Source organism: Mesoplodon mirus (assembly GCF_964341445.2).
Source record: "Mesoplodon mirus genome assembly, chromosome: 6".
Taxonomy (NCBI): domain Eukaryota; kingdom Metazoa; phylum Chordata; class Mammalia; order Artiodactyla; family Ziphiidae; genus Mesoplodon; species Mesoplodon mirus.
In genome coordinates this window covers 33,896,282-33,919,937 of record NC_138982.1, presented here as the reverse complement: position 1 = coordinate 33,919,937, position 23,656 = coordinate 33,896,282, and the positions used below count along the sequence as shown (strand labels likewise).

At 36.5% G+C, this 23,656-nt stretch overlaps 1 protein-coding gene across 2 annotated transcripts in view; it reads left to right on the top strand.

The window, feature by feature from the left end:
• The window catches only part of SNX4 (sorting nexin 4), a 66,230-nt gene that overhangs the window by 5,798 nt on the left and 36,776 nt on the right, over positions 1-23,656 (top strand). For both annotated transcript variants that reach the window (XM_082625958.1, XM_082625957.1), the window contains exons 2-6: positions 7,384-7,505; positions 12,936-13,071; positions 13,149-13,298; positions 13,763-13,810; positions 20,728-20,783. In XM_082625958.1, coding sequence (XP_082482084.1) covers positions 7,384-7,505; positions 12,936-13,071; positions 13,149-13,298; positions 13,763-13,810; positions 20,728-20,783 — 512 coding nt within the window. The remainder of the gene's footprint in view (positions 1-7,383; positions 7,506-12,935; positions 13,072-13,148; positions 13,299-13,762; positions 13,811-20,727; positions 20,784-23,656) is intronic.

Genomic DNA, 23,656 nt, shown 5'->3' with positions numbered 1-23,656 from the left:
GCAGAGTTGCACAACCATCACTGCAACCTAGTTTTAGAACATTTCTGTCATTCCCCCAAATTCCTTCATTCCCCTTTGTAGTTAATCCCCCTTCCCACCCTTAGCCCTAGGCAACCACTGTCTGCTTTCTTTATCAATTTGTCTTTTGGATATTTCATATAAATGGAATCGTACACTCTGTTGTCTTTTGAGTCTGCCTTCTTATAATGTTTTTGAGGTTCATCCATATTATAGCATGTATAAGTCATTTCTTTTTGTTACTGAATAATAGTCGATTGTATAGATATATCACATTTTGTGTATTCACCATTTGATGGAAGTGGGGTTATTTTCAGTTTTTAGCTATTATGAATATTACTGCTATGATGAATATTTATTCCTGTGCAAGTCTTTGTGGGGATATATGTTTACAGTTCTCTTGAGTTAGACTAGCATAATTGCTGGGTTATATGGTAAGTTTATGTTTACTTTTTAAGAAACTGCCACTGTTTTCCAAAGTGGCTATATCACTTAACATTACCACCAGCAATTATGAGGCTCACATTTCTCCACATCCTTGCCAGCACTTGGCATTGTCTATCTTTCTGATTATGGCCATTCTAGTGGGTGTGAAATGGTTTTAATTTGCATTTTTCTAACGACTACTGGTTTTGAGCATCTTTTCATGTGCTTATTGCCATTTGTATATCTTCTCTGGTGAAATTCTATTCAGATCTTTTGCTTATTTTAAAATTGGGTGGTTTTCCTTTTTACTGAGTTGTACATACGTGTTGTTCAGGTATTCTGGATACAAGTTTTTTCTTTTTTTAATCAGTTAATGAGATTTGCAGATTTTTTTTCCCCTAGGCTGTGGCTTTTTTCTTTTTCTTAATGGTGTCTTTACAAGAGCAAAAATTTTTAATTTTGACAAAGTCCAGTATATAAAATTTTTTTCTTTTATGGGCTGTGGTTTTGGTATTGTATCTAAGAACTCTTTGCTTATCCCAAGATCACAATGATTTTCTCCTTTGTTTTCTTCTAGAAATTTCAGTTTTAGCTTTTTTTTGGCCATGCCGAGCGGCTTGCAGGATCTTAGTTCCCCGACCAGGGATTGAACCCGGGCCCTCGACAGCAAAAGTGCAGAGTCCTAACCACTGGACCACCAGGGAATTCCCCAGTTTTAGCTTTTTTTTTTTTCTTTTGCGGTACGCGGGCCTCTCACTGTTGTTGCCTCTCCCGTTGCAGAGCACAGGCTCCGGATGCGCAGGCCCAGCGGCCATGGCTTACGGGCCTAGCCGCTCTGCGGCATGTGGGATCGTCCCGGACCGGGGCACGGACCCGCGTCCCCTGCATCGGCAGGCGGACTCCCAACCACTGCGCCACCAGGGAAGCCCAGTTTTAGCTTTTATATCTGAGTATGTAAGTCATTTTGAGTTAATTTCTGTGTACCGTGTGAGTAAAGGGTCTACTTTTTTTTTTTTTTTTTGCCTGTGGCTATTCAGTTGTCCCTGCACTGTATGTTGAAAAGACTCTCCATTCGCTGTTGACTTGCCGTGGTGTGTTTATTAAAATCAGTTGATCATATTTCTGTATTCTCAGTTCTGTTCCATTGATCCATTGATCTCTATGTCTGTACTGCCAATACCTCACTGTCTTGATTAGTTTAGCTTTTTAATAAATTTTGAATAGTGTAGGTCCTGCAACTTGTTATTTTTCAAAATTGTTTTGGCTATTCTAGGTCCTTTGTATTTCCTTATAAGTTTTAGGAACAGAGTATCAGTTTCTACCAAAAAAAACCCTGCTGGGGTAAAGTATTTTTCAAGGAACAATATGTTAGTATGTTTTATAATATTTCAAGCGTGTCCTGTATACGTGTTGCTTCTTTGTCATTTGGACTTTATTATTGTGAAATCTAGGACAAATCTGGTCTTTATTCTTTTATAGTGGTCTTGTTTTTTTATTTTTCTGCCTTAATCTTAGAATTTTTTTAACATCTTTATTGGAGTATAATTGCTTTACAATGCTGTGTTAGTTTCTGCTGTGTAACAGAGTAAATCAGCTATATGTATACATATATCCCCATATCCCCTCCCTCTTGCGTCTCCCTCCCACCCTCCCTATCCCACCCCTCTAGGTGGTCACAAAGCACCAAGCTGATCTCCCTGTGCTATGCAGCTGCTTCCCACTAGCTAGCTATTTTACATTTGGTACTGTATATATGTCCATGCCACTCTCTCACTTCGTCCCAGCTTACCCATCCCCTTCCCCATGTCCTCAAGTGCATTCTCTGCATCTGCATCTTTATTCCTGTCCTGCCCCTAGGTTCTTAAGAACCTTTTTTTTTTTAAATTCCATATATATGTGTTAGCATATGGTATTTGTTTTTCTCTTTCTGACTTATTTCACTCTGTATGACAGACTCTAGGCTCATCCACCTCACTACAAATAACTCAGTTTTGTTTCTTTTTATGGCTGAGTAATATTCCATTGTATATGTGTGCCAAATCTTCTTTATCCATTCATCTGTTGATGGACACTTAGGTTGCTTCCATGTCCTGGCTATTGTAAATAGAGCTGCAGTGAACATTGTGGTACATGACTCTTTTTGAATTATGGTTTTCTCAGGGTATATGCCCAGTAGTGGGATTGCTAGATCATATGGTAGTTCTATTTTTAGTTTTTTAAAGAAGCTCCATACTGTTCTCCATAGTGGCTGTATCAATTTACATTCCCACCAACAGTGCAAGAGGGTTCCCTTTTCTCCACACCCTCTCCAGCATTTGTTGTTTGTAGTTTTTTGGTGATGGCTATTCTGACCGGTGTGAGGTGATACCTCATTGTAGTTTTGATTTTGCATTCCTCCAATGGTTAGTGATGTTGAGCATCCTTTCATGTGTTTGTTGGCAATCTGTATATCTTCTTTGGAGAAATATCTGTTTAGGTCTTCTGCCCGTTTTTGGATTGGGTTGTTTGTTTTTTTGATATTGAGCTGCATGAGCTGCTTGTAAATTTTGGAGATTAATCCTTTGTCAGTTGCTTTGTTTGCAAATATTTTCTCCCATTCTGTGGGTTGTCTTTTTGTCTTGCTTATGGTTTCCTTTGCTGTGCAAAACCTTTTAAGTTTCATTAGGTCCCATTTGGGTTTTTTTTCGTCTTTATTTCCATTTCTCTAGGAGGTGGGTCAAAAAGGATCTTGCTGTGATTTATGTCAGAGTGTTCTGCCTATGTTTTCCTCTAAGAGTTTTATAGTGTCTGGCCTTGTATTTAGGTCTTTAATCCATTTGGAGTTTATTTTTGTGTATGGTGTTAGGGAGTGTTCTAATTTCCTTCTTTTACATGTAGCTGTCCAGTTTTACCAGCACCACTTACTGAAGAGGCTGTCTTTTCTCCATTGTATATTCTTGCCTCCTTTATGAAAAATAAGGTGACCATATGTGCATGGGTTTATCTCTGGGCTTTCAATCTTGTTCCATTGATCTACATTTCTGTTTTTCTGCCAGTACCATACTGTCTTGATTACTGTAGCTTTGTAGTATAGTCTGAAGTCGGGAGCCTGATTCCTCCAGCTCCGTTTTTCTTTCTCAAGATTGCTTTGGCTATTCGGGGTCTTTTGTGTCTCCATACAAATTTTAAGCCTTTTTGTTCTAGTTCTGTGAAAAATGCCATTGGTAGTTTGATAGGGATTGTATTGAATCTGTAGATTGCTTTGGGTAGTATAGTTATCTTCACAGTATTGATTCTTCCAATCCAAGAACATGGTATATCTCTCCATCCTTTGGTATCATCTTTAATTTCTTTCATCAGTGTCTTATCGTTTTCTGCATACAGGTCTTTTGTCTCCTTAAGTAGTTTTATTCCTAGGTATTTTATTCTTTTTGTTGCAATGATAAATGGGAGTGTTTCCTTAATTTCTCTTTCAGATTTTTCATCATTAGTATATAGGAATGCAAGAGATTTCTGTACATTAATTTTGTATCCTGTTACTTTACCAAATTCATTGATTAGCTCTAGTAGAGTTCTGGTAGCATCTTTAGGATTCTCTATGTATAGTATCATGTCATCTGCAAACAGTGACAGTTTTACTTCTTCTTTTCCGATTTGGATTCCTTTTATTTCCTTTTCTTCTCTGATTGCTGTGGCTAAAACTTCCAAAACTATGTTGAATAATAGTGGTGAGAGTGGGCAACCTTGTCTTGTTCCTGATCTTAGAGGAAATGCTTTCAGTTTTTCACCGTTGAGAACGATGTTTGCTGTGGGTTTGTCATATATGGCCTTTATTATGTTGAGGGAGGTTCCCTCTCTGCCTACTTTCTGGAGGATTTTTATCATAAGTGGGTATTGAATTTTGTTGAAAGCTTTTTCTGCATCTATTGGAATGATCTAGGATTTTTTTCTTTATGCTGAAGATATTTATGCTTGCTTGTACTGTTTCACTGTTTGCAACATTTTAAAAACTTAAAATAGATTATATTCATTTTTACTCACTGAATTGGAAATAAAGAATTTCATCAGCCTTTTAAATATGTCCATCTTCTATATTTATTTGGTCTTAAGTTAGGTAGAAAGTAGTGATTCACATATCAAGCATCTACATTTAGGATGTTATTCCTTTGAGTATAAGTGTAAGATGTGAGTGTAGCATCACTCTTTAGTGATGTTCTTTAATGAGAAGTCCACCTTCAATACATCTAAAATGTCATGCCTCCCTAGCACACATTATAAATCAACTATACTTCAATTTAAAAAATAAATAAATAATATATTATGTCTCTCTTTAAAACACACTCCCGGTCCCATCTTCCAGTTATCAAGTTTATCCATTTCTCAATATTTTGAATGTGTCCTTTTAACAATTATGGTATTAGTTGTGTTATTCTTGGCATTGTTTGTACTTTAGTGTGACAGGATAAGCAATTTTATATCATCTACCAAACCCTGCTGGTATTTTTGTATGCCAGTCTTTAGTTTTTATGGTAGTTGATTTTATTCTTTTATTTTTTCCTTCTGTGTAATTGAATGGCATAATGGGGTAAATTTATGACTCACATGCATTATATTTTTGGCTGGGAAATAATTTGCTTTATCAGTTATGTGCTTCCAGAATTCAGAGAATTTTTCACTGGATTCCGTGATGGTAAATAGTGCTTGGCTGTGGGCCCAAATTTTTTATATGTATAATCTCAACCAGTGAGGGCTTCATAACCCTGATGTTGAGTGGTTTGTGCTTATGTAATTTTTTGAGCTTTCTTTTAATTGAATGATTTTCTTCTATCTTATTTTCTCTTTTAGTACATAAACATAAAACTTATATTTTATAAAAGTGTCTTGTTTGACAGCAGAGTGGTTTTTGTTTTTGTTTCTGTTTTGTTTTGGGTTGGCTCTTACTTCTCTGTCCTTCTTTTAGCATTTTTACCTCCTCCATTTTTCTTCAACATTTTTGGCGGTACGTCCTAAAGTGTGTCATCTTTATTCATCACTGATTTAATTTTGTGTACTGTCACATAGCTTAATTTCTCTTCATAGTAGTTTAATTTTCTGTGTAGAGTATCATCATGGGTTTTACTGCATGCATCTTTTTCTTTAAACTTTTGGTGTATCCATCTTTTTACTTATATCTCTTCTTCACAGACTAACCCCAGTTATAATATAGTCCAGACTTTTTAATTAAAACCCACTGAACTTTAAAAGTGAGCAAGGGAGAAAAGAACCAAAGCATAGCAGTTATTGCATGGTCTCACTGTGTCTTTCTTGTTTAAACTTGGAGTTACTTTGGATATATTCAAGACCCTTCTTCAGTGGCACACTTCCTACAGAAAGAGCCTATGAACCACCTGTGATGTCTTTGTCATTTTCTTCGGTGCTTTGATACAGGCCTGGGGATGATCTAGCAGAAAAGAAAGAAGTCTCCTGTTCTTAAAACCCGCTGTCTCAGATAAACAAGCTCCTACTGTATATAACACAGGGAACTATATTTATTATTCTCTAATAAACCATAGTGGAAAAGAATATGGAGAAGAATATATATATATAACTGAATCACTTTGCTGTACACCAGAAACTAAAACAAGTTTCTGAATCAACTATACTTCAATAAAAAAATGAATAAATAAATAAAAGCAATTTAAAAAAAAAAAAGGAAAACCTGCTGTCTCACAGTGGAGCCTGTTAATCACTGCCAAGAAGTTTAGGCAGGGACTTCCCTGGTGGCGCAGTGGTTAAGAATCCACCTGCCAATGCAGGGGACACGGGTTCGAGCCCTGGTCCAGGAAGCTCCCACATGCCACGGAGCAACTAAGCCTGTGCGCCGCAACTACTGAGCCTGCGCTCTAGAGTCTGCGAGCCACAACTACTGAGCCCGTATGCCACAACTGCTGAAGCCCACACACCTAGAGCCCATGCTCCGCAACAAAGAGAAGCCACCTCAGTGAGAAGCCCGGGCGCCGCAACAAAGAGTAGCCCCTGCTCGCTGCAACTAGAGAAAGCCTGCACACAGCAGTGAAGACCCAATACAGCCAAAAATAAATTAAAAAAAAAAAAGTTTAGGCAAATTTATGGTTAATTATGTGACGACTCCTGCTTTTTTTTTTTAATGTGCCTGCTAAAAATCTCACATTTTGCCATATATGTAGTATTTTATATTTGAGATAGAGATTTGACTTTGGTAAAATAAAAAGATTAGATATCAGGGACTTCCGTGGTGGTCCAGTGGTAAAGTGTCTGCCTTCCAGTACAGGGGATACGGGGCAACTAAGCCTGTGCACCACAACTGCTGAGCTTGCGCCCCTCATCTTAGCCTGCGTGCTGCGAACTACAGAGCCCACGTGCTCTGGAGCCCATGCGACAACGAGAGAGAGAAAACCTGCTCACCAAAACTAGAGAGAAGCCTGTGCATCGCAAGGAAGAGCCTGTGCACCGCTAGGAGGGGCCTGCACGCCACAATGAGCACCTCAACAAAAGATCCCACATGCCTCAATGAAGACCCGACACAGCCAAATAAATAAATAAATATTAAAAAAGATTAGATATCAGTATTGAGCATCATTTGTCTTTGTATATAGTGTTTTTAGATTTTTTCATGTGTCTTTCTATATAGGTTTTTTCTTGGTTACTGTGTGAAATGTCTACATTTAATTTTAATTTTTTTCTCTTATAATCTTGCCCACATTTTAATAATTAATATGGCACTTGTTAAAATAGCTTCTGGAAAAGTTTAATGTGCTACAGTATGCTGATAAAAAGAGGCATGGCATTTGCTGATATAACTTAGCAACCCCTAGCAACTTAAGAGATATAAAAAAGTAGCCCAAAATATGTACTAATAATGGATTTTATTAAAATAGCTAGGGTGTTTTCAATATAATTTTAAAGGTTTTTTGTTGTTCTTCTTCCATTGTTTTTATTCAGATGATGGAAAATAATTTTTGGTTGAAGAAGATAGAAATTAGTGTTTCAGAAGCAGAAAAGCGAACTGGGAGGAATGCCATGAACATGCAAGAAACATATACTGCTTACCTCATTGAAACAAGGTGAGTGATGAGAATTAGGCCTAGGTTTAGATAGAAAAAGCTTTGGTAGCTATTGATGCAAATTCTGTTGTATAATGCAATTGTTTACAGGTTATTGTCTTTTTAGGGATTTTTGCTGTTGTTTTACTTTTTAACAGGTTAACAGGTGTGTCTTTTATTCTGGTACTCTTAGTAGCTAAGTTCTAATGTACTTGTTTTGGAGGGAGAGGGAAGGTTATGGAATACTTTTGGGATCTGGAATGTTACTTGACACATGCTTTAGTGGAGTTCTTGTTGTTAGATACAACCCTTTTGTGATTTTGGGAAAAGATACCAGGTTCTCAGGGGTGTATGAAGTATGAAGTGGACTTATGTAAGTGGAGATGGTTAACAAAGAAGTCTAGGAGGAGAGAATACAGTCCAAGTCAGTTTAGGAGAGTTGGGAGTTACAGAGAAATCCCCCCTTTGCCCCTGCCAGCTGTGCAGCATGCAGGACCTTAGTTTCCTGACCAGGGATGGAACCCATGACCCCTGCAGTGGAAGCATGGAGTCCTAACCACTGGACTCCCAGGGAATTCCCCATTTTTAATCTTTTTTTTTGGCGAGAAATTAAAGTCAGTTAAAAATTGATTGAGACTGGAGCTTTAGACCTTGGGGTAAAATTGAAAAGATAAAATAAATCATGGTGTAATCGAAAAAAAAAAGGAAGAAGATAAAGTAGCTCATGGTGTAATCACAACTCACCAGAAAAGTCTTACCTCATAAGGAAGAAGTTAAAGGAATTAGATTGTTTTGTCTAGAGCAAAGCAAGGGAAGACTCTATTTTGCCAATTATAAACAGTTTATGTAAAGACTATACTGACAAGGTCTTTTCTCTCTGTGGACTGAGCAGAAATACTTTCAATTAAAACAAGTAGAGGGGGGACTTCCCTGGTGGTGCAGTGGTTAAGAATCCACCTGCTGGTGCAGGGGACATGGGTTCGAGCCCTGGTTCAGGAAGATCCCACACGCTGTGGAGCGGCTGGACCCATGTGCCACAACTACTGAGCCTGTGTGCCACAACTACTGAAGGCCACATGCCAGGAGCCTGTGCTCCACAACAAAGAGAAGCCACCACAATGAGAAGCCTGCGCACCGCAATGAAGAGTAGCCCCCGCTCGCCGCAACTAAAGAAAGCCTGTGTGCAGCAATGAAGACCCAACACAGCCAAAAATAAATAAATAAATAAATCTATTTAAATAAATAAATAAGTAAATAAAACAAGTAGAGGGACTTCCCTGGCAGTCCAGTGGTTAAGACTCCGTGCTTCCGGTGCAGGGGGCGTGGGTTTGAACCCTGGTCAGGGAACTAAGATCCTGCATACTGTGTGGCACGGCAGAAAAAAATAAATAAAATAAATAAATAAATAAATAAACCAAGTAGATATGAGAGAACTTTCTGATAGCTTCTAAAATAAAATAATAGAACTCCCAGACCTAGTTGATAAAGTGTTACAACCATGTTTTAATGTGAATACATTAAAAGTTGTTTTTAGTCATTTTCATTGGCTTTACCACACCGTCACCAAGCTAGCCTTAGGGCTGAACCCTGTGCCATTTTCAGGGTTTTCTCCAGGTCTGTGGTTCTACCCAAAATGAAAGTTAAAATCATGGTGAAGTTTATTTAGTTTACAAATAATTCTGAAAATCCTTTCTTTAAGTATAGTCTTCCTTCTTACACACACACATACATACACACACAACAACCAAAGAAAACAAAACAAGAAAAGAAAAAAAGAATCTTCCAAAAAGAAGAGAAAATTTGTGTACGATAGGAATTTTGGGAAAAGAGCTAAGGTGGATCTTTTAAAAAATAGGTTGTTTTGGGGCATGCATATATACATGTATGTATCAGAGAGACTTTTTTAAGGTAATTAAAAAAATTATGGTCCCATGAGAGAGTTTTTTTTTTTTAAGTTAAATTAGCCACTTTAAAAAATCATACTTTAGGGAACTGCCCTGGTGGTCCAGTGGCTAACACTCTGAGCTCCCAATGCAGGGGGCCCAGGTTTGATCCCTGGTCAGAGACCTAGATCCCACAGTCATGCTGCAGCTAAGAGTTTGCGTGCCACAACTAAAGATTCTGCATGCTGCAACTAAAGAGCCTGCATGCGGCAACTAAGACCCAGTGCAGCCTAAATAAATAAATCATACTTTAGAAATTCGTGGCCCTAGCTTTCTAAGTAAATTCTTAAATTTAAAACTGAAAAGGATATTATTATTTTATTCTATTTTATTTATTTTTTTGGTTGCCCCAGGTCTCTTAGTTGCGGCAGGCAAGCTCCTTAGTTGCGGCTTGTGGGCTCCTTAGTTGTGGCTCGCCGAAAAAGGACATTTTTAGTATGTGCCTATTTCTTCACCCAATTGAACAATGAAATTAGCTGTTGACTAGTTTTACTGCTGGAAGAGACTCTTTTTTTTTTTTTTTTTTTTTTTTTTTTTGTGGTACGCGGGCCTCTCACTGTTGTGGCCTCTCCCGTTGCGGAGCACAGGCTCCGGATGCGCAGGCTCTGCAGCCATGCCTCACGGGCCCAGCTGCTCCACGGCATGTGGGATCTTCCTGGACTGGGACACAAACCCATGTCCCCTGCATCGGCAGGTGGACTCTCAACCACTATGCCACCAGGGAAGCCCTGGAAGAGACTCTTGATTTGAATAATCTGGAATGATTTATAGTTTACTCTTGACTGAAATGAATAGAGTATTATAATTTGAAACTTGGAGTTAGAAGTGACCATACACGAGTAATATAGCTAGACTCTGGATAAATATTTAAGTGGATCATCAGTAAATGTGTGGTGCACAAAAGGATTATTGAGTTGACTTTCACAATTGTATTTCATTTATTTTAAAACAGTGATTCTCAAACTTTAAAATGTATAGGAATCACTTGGAAATTTTAAGCTGCAGAGTTTTGGGTGGGGTCCAGGAATTGACACATTTTAAGCAAAATTCCAGGTGTTTTTGAAGCAGATGGACCATGGACCATAGTTTTATCAAGTATAAAGTCTTTACATTTTAAGATAGTTAAATTTATCTGTCTTTTTTCTTTTATGATTTGTGTTTTCCCTCTCTTAAATTCTTGCCTACCCCACATCATGTTCATATCCACTTTGAGAAATACTGCTTTTGGATAGATTATTTTGAAAGTACTGTACCCCTAAGGCTAACTTTCATTCAACAACCACAGAACCCTGGAATTTATTTAATCATGTAGGATTCTTGCTGTAATTCAGTATTATTCAGATAGTCTTGGACAGTATGAGTATTATTGAGCCTTGATATTGACTAAAAGTTGAACTTTAACATATAGCTTATCTACGTACTCTTTGGACACAAGTAGAAAGTCCATTTAGCAATTGCCTATAGTGTTACAGTTTAATAGGCTAAGAATGAATAAGGCTAAAGTCATTGATTTTAATTTCTCCAGAGGTTTTTATGCTTTCCTGTTCATAGAGTATGAACCCTTTTAAAATAAAGTATACAGTACGTAGTAATAGGTAAGAATGCCTCGTTGTCTTGGGAGGCCATATGATGTCTTCACTTAATTCCTCTAATTTGTAAAACAGGGCTGATGATCCTATCTACTTTATTGTGAGGGTTAAATTAAATGTTGCATGTAAAACCAATTATGTGCTATTAAGTATTTGTTAAATGATTGGATAAATGGGTAGTTTTGTGGTCCAAATTAAGTCTTCTCTATGATTTTAGGTGGCTTCCAGTTATTAGACCCTGCCTTTCGTGGCCTTTAAAACAAAACAAAACAAAATCAACTTGTAAAAGATCTTCTCACAGCCTTTAGGTATACTGCTTATAGGCTATATCTGCTTATTAGCAAGATGTGGGTTCTGTTGGTCATGATTTTAAATAATTTGAAACTTGATATTAACACAAGATATTTTTTCAGCTGAAGTTGAAAATCTGAATTAGAATAGTATTAGTCATAGCTAATGGTTAGGTCAACTCTTTAAAATGAATTATGATTTAATAATCCTATATCTTTGCCGTGGGAGCCATTTGTACATTTTGAATTTCATATTATGCTTCCTTTTCTGTTTCCTTTCTATTATGTTTCCTTTTCTAATATATAATGCAATGAATAAATTTAGTGGCAAACTTAATATAAAAATTATTTTTTATTATAATAAATAATAATAAATTATTTTATTTATTTATTATTAAAATGCTTGTGTTGAGCATGACACAGTATATATATCTTCTCAAGACTTTACTTTATTCTAAGACTGATTTAGCCTCTGTTCCTTTGTGCCATAATGTACAGATGCACACTTTGGTTATATGCATGTTTCTTGGAGGGCCTGTAAGTTATTTTCAAGCAAACAATTAGAAAATGGGAAGATTCTGATAATGTTTAGAAGACTAATGTTTTCTAACAGTGATTATGCTAGCAGAAATTGTAAATAGTCAAAATAATTTCAGGACTTCCCTAGTGGCGCAGTGGTTGAGAGTCCGCCTGCTGATGAAGGGGGCACGGGTTCGTGCCCCGGTCCGGGAAGATCCCACGTGCCGCGGAGTGGCTGGGCCCGTGAGCCATGGCCACTGAGCCTGCGCGTCCAGAGCCTGTGCTCTGTAACGGGAGAGGCCACAACAGTGAGATGCCCGCGTACCGCAAAAAAAAAAAACAACAAAACAATAATAATAATAATTTCAAATATTCTTTATGTGATTTTACCCAGCTTTCCCCCAACTTGAACTTTTATATGGATGAGACATGGCATTGCCTGCAGCTCTTTATATTAAAGATAAGACTAGAATTGAATTTTTACATCCCTTCCCCCCCCCCGTTTCAGAGTTAATTGACATTTTGCTTTTGTGGATTTTTTCTAGTACTTGGATGCATCTGATTCATTTATAACGTTGAATCGAGGGTTTTTTTGGTGTCATCATCTTTGGCATGAATATTATTCCCTCATCGTGGCAGGAGTTGTTCTCTCATTGTGGCAGAGAAAAATACTTTTTCTTTAATGAAACACTGGCTAAGCCAGACTTTACTATATTGGAAAGCCAGCTGTTATACATTAACCAAATTATTTTATATTGAGGCTTTTAGAATGTTCCTAATGTGACTATTTCTCTTGAGTTCAATAGGTTTTCTATAACAGAAGAAAGTGGTTGGGAGTGAAGGCTTGGGAATCAGATGGATCTGAGTACCCACAGATCTTTGTGATTGTAGGAAGAGCATATACTGTGCAGCTGCTTCCTCATCTGTGAAATGGGGACAGTAATCCCTGCTTCACCAGGTTTGTTGTAGGGATTAAATAATACATGAAAAATTCTCTACTCTGTCTGGTTCATAAGCATTCAGTAAATGGAGTTATCAGTTTTAAAGGAGGTGGTGTGCATGCATTTGTATTTTTAAAAAACACTAGAAATCTTATTCTGTCTTTTTCAGGTCAGTTGAACATATTGATGGTCAGAGTGTCCTAACAGACTCACTATGGAGGCGGTATAGTGAATTTGAGTTGTTGAGAAACTACCTTTTAGTTTACTATCCGCATATTGTTGTGCCACCTTTACCAGAAAAAAGGGTAAGAAGTGAAATGGCAGCATAGTTCAGAAGTATTTAGCATTGAGACTATTCTTCATGGTGGTTTTGTTTATCTAGGCAGAATTTGTTTGGCATAAACTCTCTGCTGACAACATGGACCCGGATTTTGTGGAAAGACGTCGAATTGGTTTAGAAAACTTCCTCTTGAGAGTTGCTTCACATCCCATCCTTTGTAGAGACAAAATCTTCTATTTGTTTTTAACACAGGTATTTTTCTTTTATTTGGTCTTTAAAAAAAATTCATTTGACTTGGGATTTTTTAAATTTTTAATTGTGGAATGCTTATTCTTAATGATCCTTTTGGAGCAGCTTTGTTAATTTATATGCATTTCATGGTTTGTTCTGTTTTGAATTTCCAAAGTAAATTACATCATTCTTTTGGCTAACGTTTTTATACTTAAAGATACTAAAGATGGTACTTTTTGGTATCACTTAAATGGTATCAGAGTTAGCCTTTAGTTTTTTGAAGCCCAGGTCTATAAAATCTTGGGTCCATCTTTGGTAATCTTTTGGAATCTGGATTGTATGTTTAATTTTGCAGTGAAAGGAATTATTTTTTAACCTTTCTCTCCCATCTCCCCTGAAAGAAGAACAGAACGATAGGTATTTAATTTGGAATATTCCTTACAGGCAATTTTGCAATGATATTTAAAATTAACTTTAATTTTTAGGAAGGTAACTGGAAGGAGACTGTGAATGAAACCGGATTTCAGCTGAAGGTAAGGATAATTGTATGAAATAATTTGTTACATTCCTTTACAGTTCCTAGCACAGTGCCATGCACTTAATGGGTACTTGCTGTTTATTGAATGAGCGAATGTTGGAAATTGGCTTTGCATCTAATATCATTGGTAAAGTTTTTAAAGACACAATGCAGTTTATTTTTGATTGGTGTAATTTTTGTTAATAGTGAGACTATAATGGGCATATTTATGAGTTTAATTCTATTGGGAAGGAAGATTTTGAAGCAGTATTTAGATACAGGCTATAGATTTTTCCCACAGTTTAGTCATATTATACATTGTATATTTTTTTCTTCCCTCTGTCCTTATCACTGCCACTATCAGTGGTGCCCCCGTAATTGCTCACTCTATTAAATAGGAAAGACACTTCTGAAGAATTGATCTTGAGTTTTCCAGTCTTAGCAGACTAGAAGATGAACCATCAGTCATGCTTCTTCTGTCTACTGGGACATGGCCAGTTTTGAGTGGGCGTAGGATTCATTTTGTATTAGCATCTGTTAGTAATACAGGCCTAATTAGATTTTGACAGCTTTTCATATTTGGTCATTAGAATTAGTGTCTGGGAATGGAACTGTTATCTAAAAATTAAAGAGCATGTTGGTCATAAGATGGCCACCCTAACTCCAGTCTGCTCTCCCTCTTGTTCCCAAAAGTAATTTAACACTGGTGCTTGCAAATTTTTTAAAGTTTTCATCTCTTGTGTAAGCTGAATAGGTAAGAAGAAAAAGTAATATAAATTGATATAATATATAAATTGATAAACAATTCACATGATAATGCAGTAACAGAATTCAGTAGGTCTAGGCAGCAAGAACAAAATGTCTTTACAGTAAATTTAAGAACACCCCCTAGAGATTTATGCATTGGTATATAGGTATTTTAATTTTAACATAAAAAGACAAGGAAGAGAAAAATTTTTGTCTGCACAGAAAATATAATCAAGTATCTAATTCTGTCATAAACCAATTTTAACATATAAATATATTGTTGGCAGATAACATGAAAAAATTAGTATTTTCTTGGCTATAATTCATTATGGTGCTCAGAGAGAATACTGGAATTTTGGTTTAGAGATGGTTTGAAATAACTCTAAACTTCAAAAAATTATTTATATTTTGATAGAATTTTCTGAGAACTAGTCCAAGATTTCTTGGGAGCTACTAAAATATATATATATTTTTAGTGATGTCTCTTTATATAAAAAGAAAATTTTAAAAATTTTCATCATTGATTTAGTCATTAGTTTAGTAACTAGTTATCAGTTGTTTGTCCTTAACTCAGTTTTTCGCCATAACTTGGGTGGACTTGAGAAAACTCCTAAATTTCTCCATCCATATAGACTATGCTCTTTACAGAGTGCTTTGAATCTTGTGTGTAAGTGCTATTCAAGTGTTTAGATACAATGTTTTGTATTTGGGTAGCCTTATGGTGAAATCTTAGTTTCACTTTCATAAAATCTTTGAAAGGTAATACTCTGTACACAATAATTTGAAAAGTCAGAATTTAAATGAAATGGACCAGACATAAAATGTATGGGGAGAATTTAGAGACCCATGCAAGGAATTGGGACTTTTTTTTAATGAAGCAGGTTTTTTAAAAAATATATTTATTTATTTGGTTGTGCTGGGTCTTAGTTGTGGCACATGGGCTCCTTAGTTGTGGCCCGTGGGCTCCTTAGTTGTGTCTCACGGGCTCCTCAGTTGCGGCTCGCCGGCCCCTTAGTTGTGTCATGTGAACTCTTAGTTGTGGCTTACACATGGGATCTAGTTCCCTGACCAGGGAATAAACCTGTGCCCCCTGCGTTGGGAGCATGGAGTCTTAACCACTGCGCCACCAGGGAAGTGAAATGGGACCTTTTAGGACTACACATACACACACATATGTGCATGCATACATACAAACATATGTGAGGTTGTCCGAGAGATAGAGAAAGACACACACTTCACTTATGTGGAGGTCATGTATTTGGTAGTTAAAACAAACCCAATCACAGTTGAAAGGGGGGATTTAGAACTGACTTCTGAGATGTTCAAATGGATGTAACATAACTTACTATAGTACTTACAGATATACTTTGGTCCTTTCAGATAGTACCCACTTAATTTTTTTTTTTTTTTTTTTGCGGTACGCGGGCCTCTCACTGCTGTGGCCTCTCCCGCTGCGGAGCACAGGCTCCGGACGCGCAGGCTCAGCGGCCATGGCTCACGGGCCCAGCCGCTCCGTGGCATGCGGGATCCTCCCAGACCGGGGCACGAACCCATGTCCCGAACCCGTGTCCCCTGCATCGGCAGGCAGACTCTCAACCGCTGCGCCACCAGGGAAGTCCCCCACTTAATTTTATTATAGTTATTCAAATAAACTTGGCTATCTGTTTTCTAGGCTACAACATATTAGAAGAAAATTTAAGAGGTCTAAAAGTGAATACTGCCAGAGACAGGCACACTGTTACAATAGTGAAATTGACAGCTGAGCCTGCTAGTAAAGGATAACAGTGATCTGAGAGTCAGACACTGCAGTATGGAGGCCTCTGGCATGGGGCCAAATCCCCACACACCTATGTAACCCCTAGGGCTTCATTGTGTCACAGGTGGATTCAGTATTAGTTGTTTATAGTCGTTACCTTGAGGCTTCAAGAAAAGGTTGCATTGCTGGCTGAGTACTCATAATTCAGCGTTTCTTTCTTCTTTTTTTTTAGCGTGGAACTAGTTTTTTGATTAAAAAAAATTTTTTTTAATTCAGTGTTTCTTAAAATGTGGTCAGTTGGCTTCATGAGTCTCAATTTGCTGGGATTGTTTGTTCAAAATACTGAATCCTAGAGTTCATTCCAGACATATTGATTCCCACGAGCCTAAAACTTAAGAACCATTGCTGTAAGATGACAGATAAGAATATTTTTAGGGAAGATAATTTCAGAAGATTATCAAAATTGGTTAAAAAAAAAAAAAGAAAAGTTAGAACCTAAAGCAGTATCTTTTCTGAATATCATTAACACTAAATGATTACTATGTGCTTAAGCACTGTACTCTAATACACGGTCATGTTTTTTTGCTGACAGTTGCCTCAGTACCTTTGAGGTTAGTTTAGTATTATTCCAGTTTTTTAGATGAGGAACTCGAGAAAGTGACTTAATGGTGGTATAATGTTGATTGTTCTCAATTATTGTTTCAATTTGATCTCTGTCTACTTGAACTGGTCTACCCGACCGTGGAGCACCGTCCAACAAGAAATCTCCAGCACGAAACTTCGCAAACCACTTTTGACACATTCGATTAGTCACAGCACCTTCTCCATACACTGCACAAATCTTTCTGTGCATTTCAGTTGCGTTTTTACCTTTCTTGAAATAATAAAGCATAATATGCCGAAAATGCTTTTTTTCTTCCACCTTTAGTATTAAAATTGCTACACAAAAATTCACTAATTTTGTTAAGTCTTTTTTAACTGCTTGCTGATATGACAGCCGTCACATACAGTCTAACAAAATTGTTTCTAATGAAGTGAAAGACGCCTAAGTGCTACTAGAGCCATCTTACGGAAAAAACCGAACGAAACTTTTGGCCCACCCAATACTTTATTTATTTATTTATTTATTTAAAAAAATCATATGGTTTTTGTCTGTTTTCAGTTCCCTTTTTTTAATTAATTAATTTTTATTTTTGGCTGCGTAGGGTCTTTGTTGCTGTGCGCAGGCTTTCTCTAATTGCAGCAAGCAGGGGCTACTCTTTGTTGCAGTGTGAGGGCTTCTCATTGTGGTGACTTCTCTTTGTTGCACAGAACGGGCTCTAGGCATGCAGGCTTCAGTAGTTGTGGCTCGCGGGCTCAGTAGTGGCTCGCGGGCTCTAGAGCGCAGGCTCAGTAGTTGTGGTGCACAGTCTTAGTTGCTCTGTGGCATGTGGGATCTTCCCGGACCAGGGCTCGAACCCATGTCTCCTGCATTGGCAGGCAGATTCTTAACCACTGTGCCACCAGGGAAGTCCTCCACCCAATACTTTAGTTTAAAGTGATATCATTTTAACTCAGTTCTCTCAGTAAGTTACTTACATGAAAGTAAGTGTCATCCATATGTCCAAACCTTAAATGAATTAGGCTGATTCAGAAGAATCCAGAACCCTGTCTGTTGCTTGGAGCAGGGACTGCCAGAGAGAAGATCTGGGCCTTTAGGATCTCTGTTAATCCTGGAGATTCCAAGTGCTGGGTGCCTACAGACTGTCAGGTACTCTTCTAGGTGCTGTGGATACAACAGCGAATACGCTGGAAACATTCATTATCTCCATGTTCTTATGGAGCTTGTATTGTAGTAGTTGGAGACTTTAAGTTTACATTTATTTAAGATACTTTGAAAGTTATAGGTGATATAAAGTAAAACAATCATTACCGTGAGAGAGTATGACAGCAGGGATTTTTTTCTAGGGGTTATTTTGAGATAGGTGACAATAAAATTTATGTTCAAATGGGGACACTTTTGAGAATAAAAAGGGGGTCTGCTAATAATTAGATTAGGGACAACAAGTGTAAGCCAGGACTGTTCTGGGCAAACTGCATCACATGGTTGAAGAGAGAACATTTGAGCTGAGACCTGAATAGTGAGAAACCTGCAATGGAGTCAACCTAGCGGGTAAAGGAAGAATGTTAGAGAGAGGGCAAGCTGGTAATGGTTTACTAGGCAAGGTTTGGGGAAGATAAGAACCTGAAAATGAAATAAAGGAAAGACAAGGTCTAGGACAAGGAAAGTAAAGTATGTAATAGTAATTGGAAAGGGAAGGAGAGGTGGGGATTAAAGAACATGGGAAAGGAAGTTAAGTTGGGGCTGTAGAATAGTCGGGGTTATTTTTTTCATTCAGCCAATACTTATTGCATGTTTTTCTTGTGTCAGGCATTGGGAGGCATTGGGGATACAGGAATGAACAAAGAAGATTAAAGTATTGCCATGGCAGCCATTGTGCAACTCTAGGAGCCCCATTCACATTGTGCTTTTCTTGTGGCTCTTATATTCTAGTGGACAGCTAGGAAACAAGAAAACAACTCAGGGGATTTCAGATAGTGCTGTATTAAAGGAGATAAAGTAGGATGGTACGAAACAATTATGTAAAGGCTTCTTTAGATATTTAGTGGGGAACCTGATAAGATGGATGAATGGTAACCGTCAGATTTGGAACAGCCTAGGTAGGTGTTTAGAGATTTAGCTTTGGGGAGAAGTTTCTGATTTGATGACATTTTAGGCAATTTCTCTTATTATGGAATCTTGTGAAATGATGAGCAGATTGAGTGGGGTGTTGTGATGGACTGACCTGACAGAATGCTTGGTAAGCAAAGGTTAGGATGGTGATGGTTTACATTTTATATGCCTTCTATAGTGGTAAAATGGTAATATTAAAAGTAAAAAATAAATTAATTGGTAGTATTAAGTATGAGATTCAGAAAAAGATACACATGAAAATTTTCTTTTTTACTGATGGTTTTTATGTAATTTCATCCTTATTTAAAGAATCTCATTTGCATGTGACTATAGTCATTAACACATTGATGTTTAGTGATTTGAATTCATGTAAAGAACATAAGGGAGTAATGTTATATGCCTTAAATTCATAGTTGCTTTAATTGTAAGGACTTTCACATGCATTAGCTCCTTTGCCCTTGAGATGTAAGAAAGGTCAAGAATTGATAAAATACCCATTTTAGAAATAAGAGAATCCCCTGAATTTAATGACAAATTAAGCTTTAGATATTCTTGATAGCTCTTTGAATTGCTTTTGGTCTGAAGGTTTAGGAGGCTGGGTTTAGGGAGTGGTGTATTTGTTGCATTTGTTTTTATTTCTTTAGCCATGTAATCTGGGGAGCCCTAGTAGTTTTGCTTTTGTTTGTTTATTATTTTGGGAGTATTTGTAATTAGGGCTTATAAGTTGGAGTAATATAAAATATTCAAGCCGATTGGGATTTTCAAAACCAAACCACATCATGAAATTGATTACTGATTAAGCTACCTTTTATGAACCGTATCATTTTTGTGACTTGGTCAGGAAAAATACATATATATATATTTATTTATTTATAATTTTTTTATTTTAATGAGAACATATGATAAGAGGACAGGATTTGGCTATATTAAGTATAAATTTATACAATGAAATTATTGTTTCATGTTGATCCTTCTGTCTCTCCTTTGAAATAAGTTAGGGTAGAAATAAGTAAAGGTAGTTAAATAGTTGTGTTGAAATATCTAGAAATAAGTAAAGGTAGTTAAAAAGTTGTAACATTTCCTGCCAGCTAGAAAGGAATTAATTTGATGTCATCTAGCTTGTTTTTTTTTTGGCCGCACCTCAAGGCATGTGGGATCTTAGTTCCCTGACCAGGGATCAAACCTGTACCACCAGGGAAGTCCTCATCTAGCTAGTTTTAATTTAGTACAGGCATTTCCATATTTCTTTATTTTCTAAAATACTGATTATGAAAATGAGAAAAACCAATGTACATTTGGTTTACATTCCACCTGAGAACGACTCTCAGTAATGCACAGGCTTCAAAGCAGTAGTTTTATTTAGTTTATATATACAGATCATTGTTTTTCTTGATTTAGAGAAAAAGTAAACTACTTTTTTCACATGACCTATTCTGTTATAATAATGCAGAGCTATATGGTTGCTAGTGTGTTGGTGTTTACAGTTGTTTTACTTTGGTATTACTGAATGCCATGTGTTCAGTTTAATTTATAAATATTTTTGTAGTGTTTTAAAAAATAACTACTAAGCTGTTTTTTGGGGTATGTTTAATGTGTTTGACACAAATGATATGAAGAAAACTGTACTTGAGCATCTTAATTCTAAAGGGAAAATAAAACTGTTTGGATTTATACCCTGAAATGTAATTGTATTAAGTGAATAAATTATTTTTTCCAGGCAGACTCCAGGTTAAAAGCGCTTAATGCAACATTCAGAGTGAAAAACCCAGACAAGTAAGGTTTTGTTTTAATAACAGTTACAATGTTGTTTTGAATGGTGCCTATCAATCTATTTAATTTTTCATTTCTGAATGTATGCACTTTATTTGCTAAATATTTTAAATAGTAATTCACGTTAGTGAAATCCTTTTACAGTCTAAAACTGATTTTGAAATTTTGTAATTTAATTGGGATTAAGGTTATAAGTAACTGAAGTTTTAGAAAATTAAACCACTGCTTTTTCCTAGAAGGATTTATTAAGTGTTGTTTAAGGTATCAGAAAAATGAGAAAAATAATTTTAATTTCATATAAAATAGTTTTTCTTATTAGACTTGGCTTGTCAGATATGTACAAAACTCAAGATAATATATTATTTATTTTAATAATAAACTATCTATTTTGAATAGCAAAAAACTTGATAGACAGTTGCATACTAGTATAATAATTTCGTGGAGATGTATTTATATGACAATTACCTGACTTCATCAGTGTCACTTTGGTGTTTGTGAGAGCATTTCTATATTAAAGAAAGCTGGTGTATTCAGAAATAACTTTCCTTAGGGTGGGATCTAGGTATTTAAGATTTGGTATTGTTCATTCTCTGAACTTGGTGGATAATTCAAGCTGTTCATTATATGGACCTTTACCTGAAGCTTGCGTCAGCTATACTTTCCAGGTAGAATTGTGCTTGGGTAGATGAGGCTTTTCCATATTTGGTGACCAAGTTTATGAGGTCTGTTAGAATTTCTCTAGTCAGGCCTTCAGCATTAACTTCTACATAGTGTAAATTCTTAGCAGACAAAGGCCAAGTTTGCATAGTCTGATAGCCTATTGTGCTGGACTTTATAAACCATAACACATTAACATTGTGCCTCTGGGTTTTAGTATACATTTTGAATATAAAATATAAATAAATATTTTAAAGTTTGGTAATTAAGAAATTGTGATGACCATTGAGGTAACCATTGAGGTTTTTATTTTATTTTTTTAATAGACTTTATTTCTTAGAGTACTTTTAGGTTCCCAGCAAAATTAAGTGGAAAGTACAGAGCTCCCAGGTACCCTCTGCCCCTACACTTACACAGCTGCCCCTAGAAATACAGAGCCGCCCCTACTATCCCTTACCAAAGTGGTACATCTGTTATGATTGATGAACCTACATTGACTCATTGTTACCCTCTCGAAGTCCATAGTTTACATTAGGGTTTACTCTTGGTGTTATATGGGTTTTGACTAATGTATAATGACAGGTATGTGTCATTATAGTATCATAAAAAGTATTTTCACTGCCCTAAAAATCCTCTTTGCCCTGCCTATTTATCCTTCCCTCCCCATAGCCCTGGCAACCACTGATCTTTTTACTGTTCCCATAGTTTTGCCTTTTCCAGAATGTTGTATCATACAATACGGAGCATTTTCAGAAAGGCTTTTGCTTTGTAATATGCATTTAAGGTTCCACTGAGGTTTTTATAAGGGTTATAATGATATCCATGGTATATGAGATGTTCTCTAGGTTAAGAACTAAATTATGTCACCCTCCAAAAAAAGCTTTGGAAAACCTAAGCAGCAAAGTTTATGACATTGGTGAATGTACATTCATTAGAGGAGCATGTAGATGAGACAGTTTTTAAATTAATATTTAATATTATTGTTTTGTCAGTTGAATGTTTTTTTATTTAATGAAAAATATTTTGTCAACTGAATGTTTGTCTTCCCTTTTCTGACCTACCAGCTTTTCTAGATTGCTAAATTTTATTTAATATTCTATATTATATAGAGAATTTTAAATGTGATATGACCAATAACATAAACAAGGCAGTTTTTTGCTCCTAAGTTCTTGTTCAAGTATATAATTAATGTATAATTAGAAATAGAATTTGTTTGCCTTAAGTTTTAGATAAGAGAATTATCTGTATCAGTCATTGTTGTAACAAGTTTTTAATATACAGAATCTCTGTTCTAGGTCTATCTGGCCCAATAGATTAATTATTATTCATACCATTACTGAAATAGTTTATATCACTAAAATACTTTAATTCTGTTCTTTCTTAAAATCTAGAAAACCAGAAAGACTGTTTCAGAGGTTTCAAATGATACCTCTTCATGCATGTTTATTTTTATTCAAACTAGACTGTTAAAAGCTGTGAGGAGGAGGACCTTGAGTCTCTACTTTTTTGTGGCAATATTTGGCTAATATTTAGGAGGTAGACTGAGTGATTGGTAGAATGTATGGGATGAAAGAGAGGAGAAGGAAATACAGGTGGCACCTAGGTTTCATTGTTTAAACTGCTAGGGAATAGAGAAGAGAGATTTGATGGGATAGGGGAAGATAAGTTGAGCTTTGGATATGTAAACAAGTACAAATGTCTGCTAGTTAGTTGGCTTCATAGATATGGCTTTTAGGAGAGATTTGGGCTGGAGTTGCATATTTGGAGTTCAGCAGCATGTAGATCATAATTGTGAAGCTTTGTGAATAAGTCACATAGAGTGTGTAGATTTAAAGATTGGTTGTAAGATGGGTGAGGACCTAGGGCTGAATCCTAAAGAAGCCAGTGCTTGAAGGGCGTTTTCCAAAGTGTAATCTGAGGATTGCCAGCATCTGAATCCTGTGAGTGAGTTTGTTATAAATTCAGATTCCTGAATTTATTCCTGTGTACAGTTGTGGTGGTTACTCATGCCCTCTTTTACTGAGAGGCCCTCAGTAGTGTAGAAGCAAACACTTCAGGAGTCCTTTGCACACTAAAGTTGGCGGTATAAGAGATGAGGGAAGGGAGTGAGTCCTGCAAAGGAGACTTTAGGAATGACCAGAGAGTAAAAGGAAAATCATGAGAAATTAACACTGATGTCAGGGAAACAAATTTTTGAGGAGGGTGAGGTCAGGTGTTAC